At 36.1% G+C, this 18,553-nt stretch overlaps 1 protein-coding gene and 1 long non-coding RNA gene across 2 annotated transcripts in view; one reads left to right on the plus strand and one right to left on the minus strand.

Moving 5' to 3' along the window:
• Positions 1 to 13,068: 13,068 nt before the first annotated feature.
• LOC127660445 (uncharacterized) overlaps positions 13,069 to 18,553 on the plus strand; it is a 216,124-nt gene continuing 210,639 nt past the window's right edge. Inside the window, exon 1 of the long non-coding RNA XR_007972646.1 lies at positions 13,069 to 14,363. This is a non-coding gene — a long non-coding RNA (uncharacterized LOC127660445). The remainder of the gene's footprint in view (positions 14,364 to 18,553) is intronic.
• Positions 17,358 to 18,553, minus strand: part of LOC127660439 (forkhead box protein N2-like) — a 37,378-nt gene continuing 36,182 nt past the window's right edge. The window contains exon 6 of the mRNA XM_052150657.1: positions 17,358 to 17,955. Coding sequence (XP_052006617.1) covers positions 17,516 to 17,955 — 440 coding nt within the window. The 3' untranslated portion in view covers positions 17,358 to 17,515. The remainder of the gene's footprint in view (positions 17,956 to 18,553) is intronic.

The raw sequence follows: 18,553 nt of genomic DNA on the forward strand, positions 1-18,553 counted from the left end.
ATTTGGCCAGAATTGATCAGGGCCTGTTTCCCTCCCCAGATCTCCGAGCCAGAACCCTGTGAGCTTGCTCGATTTCCAGCTTATGGCCTGCTATGTCGAGCAGATTCTGAAGGATCCCATCCAGGAATTTCACCATATCCTGACTGTCTTCGGCCTCAGGAATTCCGACAATACGGATGCTATTTTGCTGGCTATGGTTCTCCGTGTCCTCCAACTTCTCCCAGACACGCTCCATCTGCTAATCGCTAGTGGATTAGCAGATAATTCCCTCTCCGATGACTCCAGATAATCAATCCATTCTCGACATCCCCTACTCTTGTAACCACCTCAGAGAACTTCGTCTCCATGGCAGTGATCAATTGACGTATCACAGCAAGATCACCCAAGTCAGCAACGACCTTCGTCAGCATTGCCGACATGCCCAGCATCTCTCACCACATCTCTCGCACTTCTCCGATCAAATCAGCTCCCTGGCTCACGGCCTGCTCAGGGGTGTCAGCTTGAGCACGTAAGTGTCTTTTAATGTCTCCAGAGCCCGAGGAATTTGAATTCTTTGACATATTGTCCTCCTAGAACAGTTATGGAACAGAGTGTATCGAATCTCACGGGTTTATATCATTAAAAGTGTTAAAACTAGCAAAGTGTGCAGAGCTTGCATTTCACATGTCCGATCCTTGCATGATGTCACGTCAGACATCTGACAGCTCTAGTTTTAAGTTAATATTAGGTTATCACTCAAAAAACCTCCCTGCAACGTTCTGGGAACATTCGTTTATGGTTATAAAAAATAAAACCTAAAAATGTCAGTTCAATAAGGTTTTGTTAAAGTTCATATTACTGTAGGTTGTCAAACAAAAACTTTAGTTTATGTTTACAAAACAATAAAACCTAAAACTAACCATTAGATAACGTTCTGTTAAATTCTTATTTAGCTGTAAGACTAAAACCTCTCTGGAACGTTTTTAGGATGTTAGTTTATAGTTCTAAAAAATAAACCATAAAAAAAAATTAAAAAAAAGTTAAAACCTAAAAAGAACGTTCCGAGAATGTTAGTAATTGGTTTCCAAAAATAGACAAATGGAAACCATACGCTAACGTTAGATCAACATTTTGTGTTTACTTAGTACCTTTCTTAATTAAATAGTAATAAAAGATAAAACTAACAAGAACGTTCCTAGAATGTTAGTAATTGGTTTCCAAAAAAATAGACAAATGGAAACCATACGCTAACGTTAGATCGACGTTTTGTGTTTGCTGGTTACAATTCTTAATTATATGGTTATAAAAGATACAAATTAAAAAGAACGTTCCTAGAATGTTAGTAATTGGTTTCCAGAAAAATAGACAAATGGAAACTATATGCTAACGTTAGATTAGTGTTTGCTAATTATATGGTAATTAACGTTTTGTTTGTGCTGGATGCTCAATTTTGTTTTCAATTTTGGATGCAGGCTTCTTAAATAACCATGCTGGTTCACCAGCCAGACCACCATCAAAACCAGCATTAACCCTCCTGGACAAGCATGCTAGTCTAAGCTGGTCTTTTTCAGCAGGGAAAGGAGATAACGAGTAATTCTGGAAGCACAACCAAACCTTTTCCAGATGTGTGTGTTGCAGTGAGCTCTATTGACTTGGACCAGTAAGTAACCACCCATAAGCACCACTCACATGTTTTAATTGCTATAAGAATATGTTCAGAAGATTGTATGCATGAAAGGTTCAAGCCATATGAACGAGATCCTAAATGTTTACGAGTGAACATTTGTTTTCTTTCTTCATGCATTGATGAACAATTGTGCGTGTTTTGTAAGGGAGGGGTGTCGTGCTCAAGCCATGAGACAGGCAGAGGCAAAAGTGAACACCCCAGACAACTGTTGATGGGAGATGTGAGAAACAGAAAGTTTCCCGTCTCAGCATTTGTTATTGTGCTGAAGTCAGTGTGCAGTTGCTCGCGTCAGATGTTTAAATGCTTCTAGCAAACATGAGGTGTGGTAGCTCGGATGACTAATTTTTGAAGGCAAGTCAGTCCACTCAGCCATCTTTGGAACGCTCCCGGTCAGGTTGGGAAGCTATTTTCTATGTAAACAAGCGGCATGAAAGTGCAGCTCCTATCTACTTAAATGGGGAAAGACGGAAATCTCCAATTGATTACAATCAAACAACATATTTAAAATCAGCCGACAACAATAGTATCATAAATAAATTGTGCTATTTTAGCTCAGGTCCTGCAAAAAAAACAAAAAACAAAACATTATTTTTCATGCAGATCTAAATAATTAATATACTTTTTACTGTAATACAGTAAAAAATATAATATGTCACAGTAATGGGAATCAAGTGAAAATCAAGAATGTATGTGACTTATAGGGCTATGGCTAGCATTCATTTGAAAATAAGATTAGGAATCGGCCACAGTGTCCCTTCAGAATTACACTGTGCAGAAAAGGAGCACTGTTCATTTAATTACCCCCAAATTATGGAAAAAATATGATCCAATCATCTTGCCTTAAAATAGATCATGAGGATGACATCATCTCTCTGTCTTTCTCTCTCCCCTGACAGTATTTCTGTCTGTCTGACCAAAGCCTGTTAGATTAATATATTAAATCAGTGGTGAAATGCATCTTAAAGTTGTCTGAATGCAACACCAAGACTGAAAATCATTTACTCACACTCATGTTGTTACAAACCTGTATGGCTTATTTACCATTTCAAGAAATATAATATATTTATATAAATATAATATAGACAGAAAAGCACATTCAGTCAGATGCTCATAATGACAAAATAAACCAACAAGTTGATCAAGCCCCCTAAGTGCTACACAGCTACTTGTGTTTTAAATCGGGGTTTCTGCATCACTTACTGAACAGAATGAAACAATTATAACATCAAATTAGGTAAATGCATTAAATAAAAATGTTATGGTGTTATACATAATGAATTAATCTCATGCAAGATGATGTTAACTTCAGGAACCACAGCCTGTCCATCATTCAACATATAAAAGCATCTGTTGGGATTTTGCAGTTGTTATTTACTCACATTCTTTCAGCAGTTGTATTAAGGGTGAGGCAGACAAGAGACCAACTGTCTGCACAGCCGTGACCTCTGTGTGTGTGTGTGTGTGTGTGTGTGTGTGTGTGTGTGTGTGTGTGTGTGAGCGTGTATTTATCACTTTGTGGGGACCAAATGTCCCCATAAGGATAGTAAAACCTGACATTTTTGACCTTATGGGGACATTTTGTCGGTCCCCATAAGGACTTTTTGAAAATGTAAAAATGCAGAAAGTTTTCTGTGAGGGTTAGGTTTAGGGGTAGGGTTAGGTTTAGGGGATAGAATATAAAGTTTGTACAGTATAAAAACCATTATGTCTATGAAAAGTACCCATAAAACATGGAAACACAACATGTGTGTGTGTGTGTGTGTGTGTGTGTTGCTCGTTTTCCCAAAAAGTGTGTTGGCCTCTTTGATAATTTTAGTAAAGTAGTCAAATCTAAAATCAATAAATTATTAAATAAATAAATAGCTAGTAAAAAAATGTAAGACTATACAAATAAAGAAATGAATGAGTACTTTTTATACTATAAATATATTTTTAATTAAAACAAAATAATAAAATGGGGAAAAAGTATATTTAAAAACTGTGTTAAAACTGTGTGTGTGTATATATATATATATTATTGTATTCCCCCCAGATTTGTACTTACTTTATTTTTTTGATGAGTTTAAAAAAAAAAACATATATATATTATTAACTGAAAGAACGTTTTAAAATGGTCTATTTTAAGTATTAAAAAGTACTCATTAATTTCATTATTTGTGTAGTCTTACATTTGTTTTTATAGCAATTTATTAATTTACTAATTGAAGATTTCACTACTTTTATTAAAAGATCAAAGCTGCTGAAAACTTGAGTTTGAACAAACACACACAATAAATATATAAATATATGAACTAATTTAAAAGTTTATATAAACACATTTTTAATATTTTAATAAATGATTATGTAAATTTGTTTTATATATATATATATAGATCTAGATATATATCAAAATTCAGTAAGGAGACAGTAGTAAGAAAGTATGAATATTTTCATATATATATGTATATAGTTAAAAACTTTGGGTTATGATAATTAACTTATGTCAGAAAGATGTTAGCTTACATTTTTTTAGTAAACAGCCATTTGGATGACATAAAATACACAAAAATGTTATCATTTTTTCCACGTTATATAAACTCTTGCTTAAAATCTAACGTTCATTTACTACTGAAGTCAAATTTTAAAAGGTGACTTGTTCAGAAGTTGCAAATTTAGGTCAAATATGTGTGCTTTCTCAACTAACAGCAATATACATACTGTACATGCATATGGCTGATTATATAATTGTAAAGCTATATAACATGTAAACACTTTTAATCCTGAATATATTATTAAAACTTAACACTCGTGCAATTTCGTAGGCACATGCTTATGATGTCCATATTTGGATAAAAGTGTAGACATGCTTTGTATAATTAGTTTAACTCTGTGTGATATTGTGGTGAATATATTGTGCCAAATGAAAGGGTTTAAAGGGGCCTGTCTGTAATCAGAGACGATATTTTGTGATAAGTGTATGTTGATGTAGTACTGTCTAAACATTCAGGTCTAGGGCAGCTGTCTCAAAGACTAAAGCCCAACACAACCCCTCCATTGTGTTCCACCTCAACAGCTGGTACCAAACTTTAATACCTTCCTGGAAGCGGCCAATCACAACGCTGCTCAGACTTGCCAATCCCACCTGACGCAGCGCTTTTAAAAGCTTATTGGACAGCTGAACACAAACCCTCACCTGCTTGTGCCGTCAGTCAAACCCATCAGCTGTTCTGGGTGAGGAAATATGCAACCATACTGTCTTCCAATCTACATCCAAACACAAACAGGGAAAACAGAAAGAGAGAGAGACCATCTCTTAACATGACTTGACAGAAACTTCCTTTCAGTCTTTTTTAAATTACAAAAAAGTATGTATGTATCAGATGGTAATACTATGGTACTAAATAATTTCCATACTCATGTAATTTCCATCCTAGTGGTATGTTAGTGGTATGGCTAAATGCTCACACATATACAGGGGCATATGTGGCACAGCTGGTAGAGCGGGTCGGCCGCTAATCGCAGGATTGGTGGTTCGATTCCCGGCCCACATGACTCCACATGCCGAAGTCCTTGGGCAAGACACTGAACCCCAAGTTGCTCCCAATGGCAGGCTAGCGCCATGCATTGGTGTGTGTGTGAATGTGTGTGTGATTGGTTGAATGGGACACTGTATAAAGTGCTTTGGTAAGCTCTAAGGTTAAAAAGGTGCTATATAAGTTCAGACCATTAACCATTTATTTTTCTCAGTAAAACTATTCCCTGGATACTCTAATATGATTTAACTACAATATTTATTACATTTACGACTTGATTGAACTTATCCCATCATAAGTATTCCCGTGTAACTTAATCTCCATTCAATACAATACACCGTAGTTAAATTTTTACATTTTCTAAAGAAAATGTGTCTGTCGCTTACCTATGCAAATGTCCTCTCTCCAAAACCCTGCCCTTCAAAGACATGTCAGCCAACCCGATGTCAGGAAACCCGAACTGCAAAATGATTGACAGTCAGAGAGTGTTTCACATTGGCTACTTTTCTGATTGGCTACACATGCGTGGGCCACTTCCACATTAGTTTTTGTTGTTTACAGCCGTGGCCAAAAGTATTGGCAGTGACATAAATTTTGTGTTTCGCAAAGTTTGCTGCTTCAGTATTTGTAGATTATTTTTTCACATGTTTCTATGGTATACTGGAAAACAATGATAAGCATTTTATAAGTTTTAAAGGCTTTTATTGGCAAAAACATTCAATAAATGCAAAGAGTCAATATTTACAGTGTTGACCCTTGTTCTTCATAACCTCTGCAATTCACTCTGGCATGCTGGATATCAGCTTCAGGGACAAATCCTGACTGATGGCGATCCATTCTTGCCTTATTAGTGCTCAGAGTTGATCACAATTTGTGGGCTTCTGCTTTTTTATTCACCTTTTGAGGATTGACCACAGGTTCTCTATGGGATTAATATCCGGGGAGTTGCCTGGCCACGGATCCAAAATTTCAATGCAATGATCTCTGAGCCACTTCATTATCACTCTTACCTTGTGACATGGTGCTACATCATGCTGGAAAATACACGGATCATCATTAAATTGCTCCTGGATCCTTGGGAGAAGTTGCTCTTGCAGGAAGTTTTGATACCGTTCCTTATTCATGGCAGTGTTTTTGTGCAGGATTGTGAGAGAGCCCACTCCCTGTGATGAAAAGCAACCCCACACATGGATGGTGTCAGGATTCTTCACTGTTGGCACAACACAGGACTCATGGTAGCATTCACCTCAGAATTTCAGTCTTTCAGATGTTTTCTTGGAGAGAAGTGGCTTCTTTGCTGCCCTTCTTGACACCAAGCCATTGTCCAAAAGTCTTCGCCTCACCGTGCATGCAGATGCACTCACACCAACCTGCTGCCAATATTGAGCTCTGCACTTGTGGTGACACGATTCTGTAGCTGACTCCTCAGGAGGAGACAGTCCTGGCACGTTGATGTGGTTCATGTGCCAGACAGTACACACAAAAGTTAGCAAGGGTTTTTCCATCTTAAAGAATGAACAAGTCTAGAGTAAATAATATATGTCCAGGGATAATGATTTGAGTCGAATTTAATATTTGAGTTGCGCTCTGTGGCATGGCAGCAATTTGAGCATCCTCCTGAGTTGCAGGTGGCAGTTGCCGACAGACGCCGAGTGGTGGCTGCAGTGTGCGTACATTCATAGAAAACAATTGTTTCACATTTTAGAACGCGCCATATCGTCCGCCAGACACGTCTAGTGTGCGACCCCCCTTGAGGCTTCATTGTGCCATCACCTCAACCCAAACATTGTGCCAACACCCTTGCCCATACTATATAAAAAAAATTATATAACAAGTTAATCACACAAAACGTACTCAACCGATACAGAAAAAATATAGAAACCTTCGCTTACCATTTTCAGTGTTACGATTGAGTCTGTTTTTAAAACTACATCATGAAAATCCTTGGTTCAGTACTTGACACAGCTTGTCGTAAATCATGTTCTTTTGAAGTATGGAAAACGTGTTTTTGCTTATTGGTTTGGCTGGTCACTGTTAGGTTTTGATTTGCCAACCTTGACGGTGGAATTAAACTGGCAAATCTGTTGTTGGGTATTTGATTTTTCTTATTAGTCTTATAGGTTTTAAACTGTTATTCAGTAGTTTGTAAATTAATGTAATCTTGTGTTGAAGCAGTAAACATATTTGTCTTGCTGTCCGTAAACTGGAGGGCTCGGAGCTCAAGACTTGACTCGAGTCCTGTTTACCCCCCGGCCTTTACTTATTTTGATAGAGAATACGTGGAGATGGGGTGGAGGTGGGATGTCAGGCGAGTTGTCACAGGAAGCAGGTAAGCAGCGGCATATATACTCCTGCTTGTGGGCTGTGATTTGTCAGATTAAAATTAACATGCTCCTCCCGAACCTCTGTTAATTAACTCCATTTTGCATGCACCTCAGAACATACTATACACAGCTGGATTCATTATTTACCAGGACACACGTGAATCCATATTTGATCTTTTTAGCGTTCATTAGTGTGTCGTTAGTGAATGAATCTGTGTTTTTGAATGAATCTTTTATGTGAACAAATCGTTCTTGTTCAGTTCCATAGTTTCGGTCTTGAACGGCTCTAAAGACAGGCTTTTTAACTAATCAATTGATTCAACGAATCATTCAAAGAACATAAAAGACGCTCATTTGTCGCCACCCACTGTCGTAAAGATGAAAATAAAATAAAAAACACAAAGGTGACTGAATGAATCTTTCAGGTGAATGGATTCAAAAGACCTGATTCACAGGAATGACTCTAAATCCCCACCACTATAAAACACTGTAATCTTAAAAAATAGTAAATACATAAATAAAACATGTATGTAAGTATTTCGGATCTGTAGGGCTACTGTGATAATACGATCATATTCTTAGAAGTACCATTCTTTTGAGTCCCTTGGTGTACCATGTCCCATGCATCCAGTCCTATATTTTAAATTGGTGTTGTGGTACCATCATCATAATCCTTTTTGTTGCTATTTATTGTCTAAAATAAATGCTATAAATTGAGACAATTAAAAAAAGAGGCACCTTTGGCTTGTTCACTGGAAGCCTAAAGACAATCATTTATAAGACATGGTGTTCATTCGCATTATTCATTTAAAGCCCTTTCAACAAATTTAAATGGAGAGTTCACCCAAACATTTTAATGATTCAGTCATTGTTTTTCTCACCCCTGTGATGTTATAACCCCATATGACTTTCTTTCTTCTTCTGAACACATTGTGCTCAATGATGTCATACAATGGCAGTTTATGTGACCACCTCTGCAAGCTTCAAAAGGACACAAAAGTATAATTCAGAAGTCTAATAAATTATTCCATGAGACTATTGATTGTTATGAAAGCATACGATAAGGTTTGGTGAGAAACAAACCGAAATCTATAATCTGACCGTTGATCTCCTGTGCGTATGTATGATAGGGCATGAGAGCAACAGCTCATGAAGGCCCCTCGTGACATTGGGGCGTTCAAGTGAAAAATGATTTTGTTTATCTAAAAACAGGTCCACTGCTGAACACAAAACAGAGAACAGAACTTCTATCGGGAAGACACGCAGGCTTGAGTGAAGTTTAAGATGCCATTTATTTGATAAACGTAAAACAGGAAGTAATGTCTCTCTATTTGGTGTAGTTTGGTCCAGTGGTCCGAGGGAGTTGTACCCGGAACCGTTATGTCCTGCCAGAGATAGGAGGCAGGGGCGAGGAGCCCACCCCCGTGTGGGCTCAACTTGTGGTGGTGGGGTGGTGGAGGTTGCCGTGTTTGCACACTGAAACAGCAATGTGATAGATTTAGAGCAGACTTATAAAGCAATGGCTTACATGCGATTGGCTAGGAATTACCCAGCTAATGATGTGATGATGTACAGCTGCTAGTCTTCCCGCTAGAACTACGCTGCGCTTCCATTTACTAAACATGTCTGAAGAGTTTGTAGTCTAAGAATTTATGCATTTCTATGCCAAGCAATTTTTTTTTATAGATTTTGAGGCCTGTAGCCTCCTCTATGTTTCTGTTTGATTTCCAAGTACTCCATTCCAAAAAATAAGGCTGGGTACAGAAATGCATAAAATCTTTGACTACAAACTCTTCAGACATGTGTTAAATCTGTTCTCTGTTTTGTGTGCAGCTGTGTTGTGTTCGTTTATCACTATCGCTGTGGAAGACCTGTTTTTATATAAACAAAACAGGTTTTTACTTGAACGCCCCAATGTCATGAGGTGAGCTGCATGAACTGTTGCTCTCCTGCCCTATCATGAATGCACACAGGAGAGCAATGGTCAGTGAACATTTTCACTAAATAATAAGGGGTGTGTAAGCAATGACTGAATTTTTTTTTTTGAGGGAATTAATCCTTTAACTTTAGAAATGTAACCACAATAACAAGCACTATTTGTGTGTGTGTGTGTGTGTCCAATATTTGATACTGTCACTTTTTGGAAAAATTTCACACCAGATACTGAATATACTAGATGCAACATTATTTAAAAATTTAATTGCCAATTTAAAATCAACACGAGATTTGTATTTTGGTTGTATACTCATGCCAACTGGATTAAGAAAGCAAAGCCTTAATGGCATGGTGTATGCCAATGAAGTGTAGGGGAATGCTGTAATTTCTGGTTGAGTTAATGTGAATGAGACACTGTGCCAATGGAGTCACAGTCTATTTCTAAAGCTGTTTATCTTCAACCAGTGAGTAAAAAAAACCCTACACATTATTTAAGCCTGAGAATGGACATGTTAATAAAGAGAAAGTGAGAATGAAATCTGAGCATTTCTCCATAGAACCTCATTAGTTAGTACATTTTATTGCCAGCAGATGGAGACATTAATCCACTAATATTCCTCCTCTGGCGTCTATACACAAAACGGACAGCCAGTTTGTAGCAAAAATAACAAAACACAAAATACCATTTTACTACACTATTAGTTTTCTTTTTTGGATATGGTACCATTAAAGGCGACTTTCACCTCAATAGGTCAGGCCAAAACTCCACACTAATGAGTTTTCGTTTGAAAACGTTTAGAACTGATTCACAACAGCGCCATCTTTGATTTTTGGCGGGAATTGCACGGCTGCGAGGGATATATTACAGTCTCTTCAATAGTTTGTACAGTTGTTTAAAGTGTTTATGGATCGTTCCGCTGACGAAACATTGAAAAATATATTTTCCTGACATTTCAGTAGACATTAAAAATGAAATCTGAAATGTCAGGACCAAAATATGGACAATTTTACCACATTGAAAATTCTTTATACTATGTTTTAATAGTAACAACTATTAAATGTCCTTAGTACAATTATAAATGTGTAAATTATAATCCAACCTTTTCTGAAGCAGCGCAAATACGGTGTTGTAACGTGACACCTGTTCCTTTTCTCAGCGCTGTTGAGGATGCACCAATCATTTGTAAGATTAAGATAATAATAATTTTCTGGAGATTACGCGGGCAGATTTCTATTGGTTCTTTACGTCCAATCCTTGAAATTAGTAGATTTAAACAACCATACTTTTGGTGTACAAAATGTTTCCTGTCAAAAAAATAAACAAATTCATTAGTTTTGAATGCAGCCCAATGGACGATTCTGCTTATTCGGCCTGCAAATGCACTCTTGAGGAAGACACCTTAAAATGAATAGCCTACCTTGTTTCGATTAGCTGGATATTACATTTCACAGAATGTCACTTTATGTCCCTTAGATATTATTTTGTCAATGTTAAATCTTCTTGAAAAAGAAACATTTGATTTCGATCAACCTTAGGTTTATCGAATCGCATGTCGCTGCATATTATCCTAGTTTATCGCAGATCAAATTTTTCCTCCTAGTTCTTAATTTGTTTGTTCTTTAGAAATTCTTAAAACAAAAGGCTAATATTTAATATTGTGGGGCAGAGAAATACTGTAAAAATGTAATAGTGTTATTTTGCCTATAGTACCATACTGACCTCGCATTTTGAATATTATCCTATATATCCAACTTTCAAACCAAACCTACTCCCTTGGATCTAGGAGCTTTTAGATAGCCTTATACAGTTCGTGCTATTGAAGAGACGGCAATTCTATCCCTCACAGCTTTGTTTGCATTCCCGCCAAAATCAAAGATAGCGCTACCGCGAAAAGGTCTATTGATTTCGCCAAATTTACGCTTCTCATCGACACTAGAACAGCATTTTCCACCAAAAAGTTTTGAAAACTCTCTTAATTACCGCATAATTTGGAAAACTATGACATTAGGCCACATCCACACCAATCTGTTTCTTTTGAAAATGCCATTTTCAGTTTCCCAGTGAAGTGCGTTTTTGAAACACTATGTTTTTGGTGGAGGAAAACGCGGTTCTAATGTGGACGAGAGGCTTAAACTAAGCAAATTTAATGCGTTTTCAAACTAATGGATTAGTGTGGACATGGCCTTTAAAAGTGACCATATTTTAAATACGATTTATGGCAATACACACATCTGGACAAAACCATCATAGGTAAAACAACATGGTTTATTCAGTAATACCATATATAATGCAATTGCATATCTTTGGCGAAAATTAATTTTATAAACATTTTATTAACAAAGGTTAGCGTACAAAAAACAAGGAGTTTGTCTGTGTAACAGACGGGCAGACAGTAACAAACTGATACTGGAATGGCAGCTTGGGTTGGCAGAAAGTAGATCATAAATCAGATTTATTTACATCATTCAATGCAGACTCAATATTATGCAACAGGAACTCCAAATATGACATCATAAGGAAAATAAGACAAAGTAAACATAACTAAGAATGGTGCGGTCAGTAGTCACATGGTCATTAACCCACATGCCCAGTCTTCAAGCTTAGATGAGTTAAATTCATTCACAAAGATCGTCTAAGATGGCTTAAAAGAATAGTTCACCCAAAAAAAAAAAATTCTGCCCTTAAGTCAAACAGGTTTGAAACTACATGGGTTGAGGGTCAGTAAATGGAACCGTTTTATTTTTATGTGAACTATGCCTTCACTACTATCCCTTGAATATCTATTCACAGTTGGCAAGTAACTCTTACAAATGTTTTTCTGCCTGTGACAGGAATAGGTCATATTTATCTCCCTGTGGAAAACTGAGAATGGTGAGTTGAATACTGAAGGCTTCCTGGGATGGGAACAGTTGGTCTTGTGGCAGTGTTGATAATGGCGGTTTACAAACAGAACACATTTTATGTTAAAAGTGTTACTTTTGGGGACTTTTCCCAAAATTCTTAAGTTTTTATCTTGCTTGCTTTTATGGGTGAATCCCACCAAAAAAAAATTTAAAGATGAATAATTATATTTGACTAAATAATGCATATTTTAGGGCCATTAAGGTGTATTCTAACATAACTTGTATGATAATAAAGCACATTTTATCAAATTGTCATTACCACCATGCACCAGGATGCTTTGCGTTTGAGTTTTTGTAATTTTTCCCATGGTGATTCTCATTTACGGAAGCCCTGAACCGCACAGTGAAAAAAAAAATCTCTAGGTTGCATTTTCTTTTAGGTGTCTTAAACCCTTCATGACCCTATGTCCTAAAAAAAAAAAAAAAGATATATATATATAGATATATTTATATATAGTTTTTTTTTAATGACATAGGCTCAGGAAGGCACTAAGAAACCTAAAAAAAAAATTTCACCTAGAGATTTTTTTTTTTTTCCGGTGTGGTTCAGGGCTTCTGTTCTCATTACTGTAATACAGTTATTTCTTATTGGCTTACAGTTGACAAACAACATACATTTTATAAAGGCATTACAAATAATACTAGCATGATATACTGTGTGTAGTATATATATATATATATATATATATATATATATATATATATATATATATATATATATATATATAAATGCAAATAATAAAAAATAATAATTTAATTACAAGTATGGGAATGAAGGGGGTTAAAATGTGCTTAGACTATTTTTAGGCTAAAACGGTCATAAAATAAGCTTGTTTCCTTTAAGCAAAGCAAAATATTCCTTATTCTTTCTTTTGAGTTTTGGGGTGAAATATAGCATGTTTCCGGCAGGTTTTGTGAGATTCACCCTCACAGACTTGTCAACTTGGCAGTATTATTATCATCAGTGAATAGTTTATTCTACTTAATCTGACATGAAACAAGATTAGTAAACCATGTTTGGCAGCGATTAAATCATTCTTGCATTGATATCATGACAAAAGAGGAACTAAACAGCAGATATTAAATGTACAATTCAATAACTCATCAAAAGTTTCATTTTCAAGAATACTGCGTCTTATTTAAACTCATCTTGGTTTCTTAGGACCCGAACGTGTACTTGACGGGTTTCTAGAGATTCGCTCTCGAACATAATTACATACATCTGTCCATTTATACCTACAGTCTTGAGTTCTACAAGGTTTAAAATAAGAAAACTCCCGTTTTGACCTCTGCTAGTCTGCTGACAAGTGCATTAAAACACGCATGCATACATTAATTCTACAGGCACATATAGACAGACAGGAAATATAGAGCTACCACGGCTTCCGTTATTGCATAGGCTCTAAACAGAGGGAGGTTAAACAGCGAGCGCTGCCACACAAGGCCGGTTTCAGTTTCCACGCAAATAAAAATGGGGAATAAAAACCAGAGATCAAAGTCAGCAGCAAATGAAAGACACAAGTCAAAAGATTGTGGGAAAGTGTTTTCAGATGTTCGTGAGTTTGTGTTTATGATCTTTCGGTGACACTTTTATGTTCAAGATGAGTTTTTTAGATAAGTCTCAACTAAGATTAAAAGTGGTAACTTTTAAGACTAATAGGGTTCATATCAGTAACCCTGTGAAGAACATATTTCCAGGTCATAGGTCATATTTCACCCTTAAAACAGCAAGAAAAAAACCCAAATGATATATGTTATTTAAAGAAAACGAAGTCTAATTTTTACTTATTTACTTTTTTGGCATGACATTATTTTGAAGCACTTCTGAAATGCAAAAACAAATATATTTTTTTAAAAGTTATTGAAGTATTTACACATCATGGTAATATTTGTTGTACTGTCTTTATGCTGATTTAAACAATAATAAAATAATATAATAAAATACAAATATTTGCATTAATGAGCTGTTATTCCCATTGAAAATAATGAGAATTATAACCGATATACCGGTTTTCCCGGTAGGTCGCGAGTACAAGCGTCCGAAATGGGCTTCCTCAGAAGGGTGGCGGGCTTCTCCCTTAGAGATAGGGTGAGGAGCTCAGTCATCCGTGAGGAGCTCGGAGTAGAGCCGCTGCTCCTTTGCGTCGAAAGGAGTCAGTTGAGGTGGTTTGGGCATCTGGTAAGGATGCCCCTGGCCAGCCTCCCTAGGGAGGTGTTTCAGGCACGTCCAGCTGGGAGGAGGCCTCGGGAAGACCCAGGATTAGGTGGAGAGATTACATCTCCACACTGGCCTGGGAACGCCTCGGGGTCCCCCAGTCAGAGCTGGTTAATGTGGCTCGGGATAGGGAAGTTTGGGGCCCCCTGCTGGAGCAGCTGCCCCCGCGACCAGACTTCGGATAAGCGATTGAAGATGGATGGATGGATGGATACCGGTTTTCCCAATTAATTGGTGCTGATAGTTGCTTTTTTGAACTATAATCTATACCAATAATATTTTCATAATTTCATCGGTGTGTTTCGGTGTCGTTTATACATTAAAGCCCCGTGTTATGCACCAAATCTGAATTTATTCTGGTTATTATTGGGATTTTGGTTGGGAACAAACTGCATCTGGGATTTTATTCATTTTGGACTCTCTCTTTGCCAGCCATAGTAAAGAAAGAAAAACATCTATTTATATTTTTGAAATTTTATAAATTGATTTTAAAAACTAGCAGCCTTTCCCAACACATTAGTTATCGTATCGGCAAAATCCACTATAGGGCGACCTCTAATATAAAACTGAAATGTAAAATGTGTTATGGAGAATTGGGGGGGGGAGCTTTCACGAAAACGATGTCACACTGCGAAATACCTTTATGGTCCTAAAAACAAGCTTTATTTTCCTCATGCAAAACATAACTGATATTTTTCCTGTTGATTTAAGAGGGGTAATGTGACCTGGACATATTTTCAAAAGACTCATCCCATAAGCATTCGCCAAACACCAAAAGCATCCAAAGACAAATGTCATCCGATCCTTTCTTCATGTCATCCACTCAGACTACAATAAACATCCAACGAATATTCTGTTCCTTTAACAAAAATAAAACTTAATGCCAGCCAACTAATGATAATATTCATTAGTAATATTCAATAATAATTATTGCATTTCTTTGTCATGTACTTAAAACAGCGAAAAATCGTCTTTTTTTAGTCATCTTCTGAAATGTTTATAAAGGAGAGGTTAGGGCCTCAAACATCACAGACATGCACTCGTTCGGTGTATAAATACCACATGTTCACTTGGAAGAGTAGTACACTCGTTTAAAAAGGAAGCATGCAAACGGTAAGTGAAAACATCTTGAAGCACAAAGTTTTGGGATAGGTACGACAACATGTGTTTTTCCCATATTGACTCAAGTCTCAGAATGGCTTCGTTCACCCCCGCGTGAGAGTTGCTATTGCCGTAGTTTGAGTCAGGGAGGAAAATTCTCTTGTATAAAAACTGAAACGTCACAGGGCTCAACATTAAGGATGTCCCGTTGGTCAGTTTTGGTCCCGTTGATCGAACTTCATCTTACATTTGCTGATCATATTCATGCATTTTTATGTCTTGCAGACTTTTGGTCGTCCGTGATGTAATGAACAATATTGTTGAGATTCAAAATGTCACGGTAACCATGTTTAGACGTAGTTCTGGAAAAATTATTTGCTTGGAAGTTTATTCAAAATAAATCAAACTATTGAAGGCAGTTTGGAAGCATCAGTTCGAATGGATCGAGCATTATAAACAAATCACTGTATGCCGATTTCATGAATGGATGAATAGTTCAATTACCGCTGCAAAATTACCAGCTATTATTGCAAATTAAAAACCTTATTCATTATTTGTAAGTTTTGTTGTAAAGAAAAACTAATTGTTTAATGAACAAATATTAAATATTTCATCTATAAATGGACAAAATAGTAATTGTCCCATACACTGTTGTAGCTCGCAAATCTTTAACGTTTCGGTATAAATAATGTTTTGTGGCATTTTTAAAACTGCTTAAACTTAATATAAAGATAAAAAATTATAAAACATTATCTATCAGGGTGATTCTCACGAAACCGGTCAAGAAAAAGTTCTGGCCATATTTAACCCTTAAATCAATAATAAAATAAATAAATGAAATGCATTTAGCATAAAGAAAATAAAGCCTACATTTGGGACCATAAATAAATATATATATATAAATATATAAATATATATATATATATATATATATATATATATATATATATATATATATATATATATATATATATATATATATATATATATATATATATATGTATATATATATATATATATATATATATATATATATATATATATATATATACACAGAATTTTTTTTTTACAATTATTTTTATTAAATTTTTTGGTATTAAAATTAGCGAAAATAAAAGGCAGTTCCAAGAGAGAACTAATCACAACGTATAAATATTATTATATTTAAAATATTATAATATTGTAAAATTTTAAATGTAAATAATGGTCAAGAAAATAATATAGAAAATATGGCCCTAAAAATAGGCTTTTTTTTCTATATGAAAAATATAGTTTCTTATTTGTTTCTTAACAGGTTTTGTAAGAATCACCCACTTGAATCATGATCGGATTAGCTAGTTTATGTTTTAATTAAATATACCGGTTGAACAAATATTTGTAAAAATACCTGAAGAAGGTATTTCACCTAATTTTTCAATGTGCAGGACTTTTTCTATTTTGTCCATCATACTCACAACAAGGGGCGTTTCACAACAAGGGCGTTTATGTATTTTCTTACACATTATATTCATTTATTTTTTACACATAAATAAATTAGGTAAAAGAAAAATATTATTCTAATTGTATCAATTATCATAATTTTTCGTTAGGCTAATGAATTATATATATATATATATATATGTATATATATATATATATATATATATATATATATATATATATATATATATATATATATATATATACACACACACATACATACATATTACTAGGGCAGGTAAAATCCTTATTGTTGATCCCTGTGTCAGAAAAAGGAGAGATTTGAAGATTTTTAATGATCCAAAAAAATGAGGCACGGTCACTGATACACAGTCCAGGGGTAAAAAGGTCACTAAGGGCTTTTTTTCCGGCTTTATTTTCAATGCTTTGCCAGTTTTTTGCACTTGGCCTTTCGTTTCGATAGATCCAGACCGGATCGGATCCCGGCCAGATGTAAGAGTGACCCAGCCGCCTCTTTCAGCTCCTCATCCAATTCTGGCTTGGACTCGTGATGAGTCCGTTTACCCGGAATAGGGCACTTGACAGTGAGTGGGCGACGGATGGGAAGTTTGGGCAGGCACAGGTTCCTCTCCTCCTCCGAATCCTCGTCGCTATGGAAACCCTCACTGCCGGCACGGCGGCCCTGGCCGGAATCGCAGCCAGCCTCATCCAGGGAGCACAGCGAAGATGACGACGACGAGGAAGAGCGAGACGAGCACCGCTGGAATGACGCGCTGCTGTAGTTGTGGTCTTGCTTTGGGTCGCTGCTCACAAGGACGGAGTCCGGATGAGAGAGGTCAATGGGGCTGTCTCGGTCACCTGCACGACAAACCATATGGTTATTAAAGTTTTAGGTATCATTTCATATATATAAAACATGATTAACACAGCAGGAAATGTTTCTGACATTGTCATATGTTAGATCATTATCAATACTGTCAACTGATATGGGTTTTAATGGCTGATATTGATATCCTAACGATAATGCTGATATGTACTGCATGTATAATTGATACCATCTTTATCAATTATACCAATTAATCTGCCAATTTTTGTCCATGTTGAGATTATTGGCCAAAGCATTGGTCTGTCACTCAATTTTATTCTTTTCATTTTAATTCCACATCTGAACTGTCAATCTATAAACTGACTGTCGTTCTGAAATGCATCATCAAGTACTTTCATCCGTCTGCCTTAATAAAGAACTCTTACTCAGCTCCAAGTGATTAAGGCTCATTAGAGGTAGAGAACACTACAGTGACACGCTTATCGAGGATAAAGATGTGTGAAGAGGGCAATGATGCACTAATTACCAGCAAGAGCTTTTAGTTATTACACAGGCACATTCGCAAAACTCTCTCCAGAAATAAAGATGAAAACGTGTCTTTTTGTGCGAGACTGATCGAAACGATCTCGT

This window comes from Xyrauchen texanus, chromosome 20 (assembly GCF_025860055.1).
Source record: "Xyrauchen texanus isolate HMW12.3.18 chromosome 20, RBS_HiC_50CHRs, whole genome shotgun sequence".
NCBI classification, from domain to species: Eukaryota; Metazoa; Chordata; class Actinopteri; order Cypriniformes; family Catostomidae; genus Xyrauchen; species Xyrauchen texanus.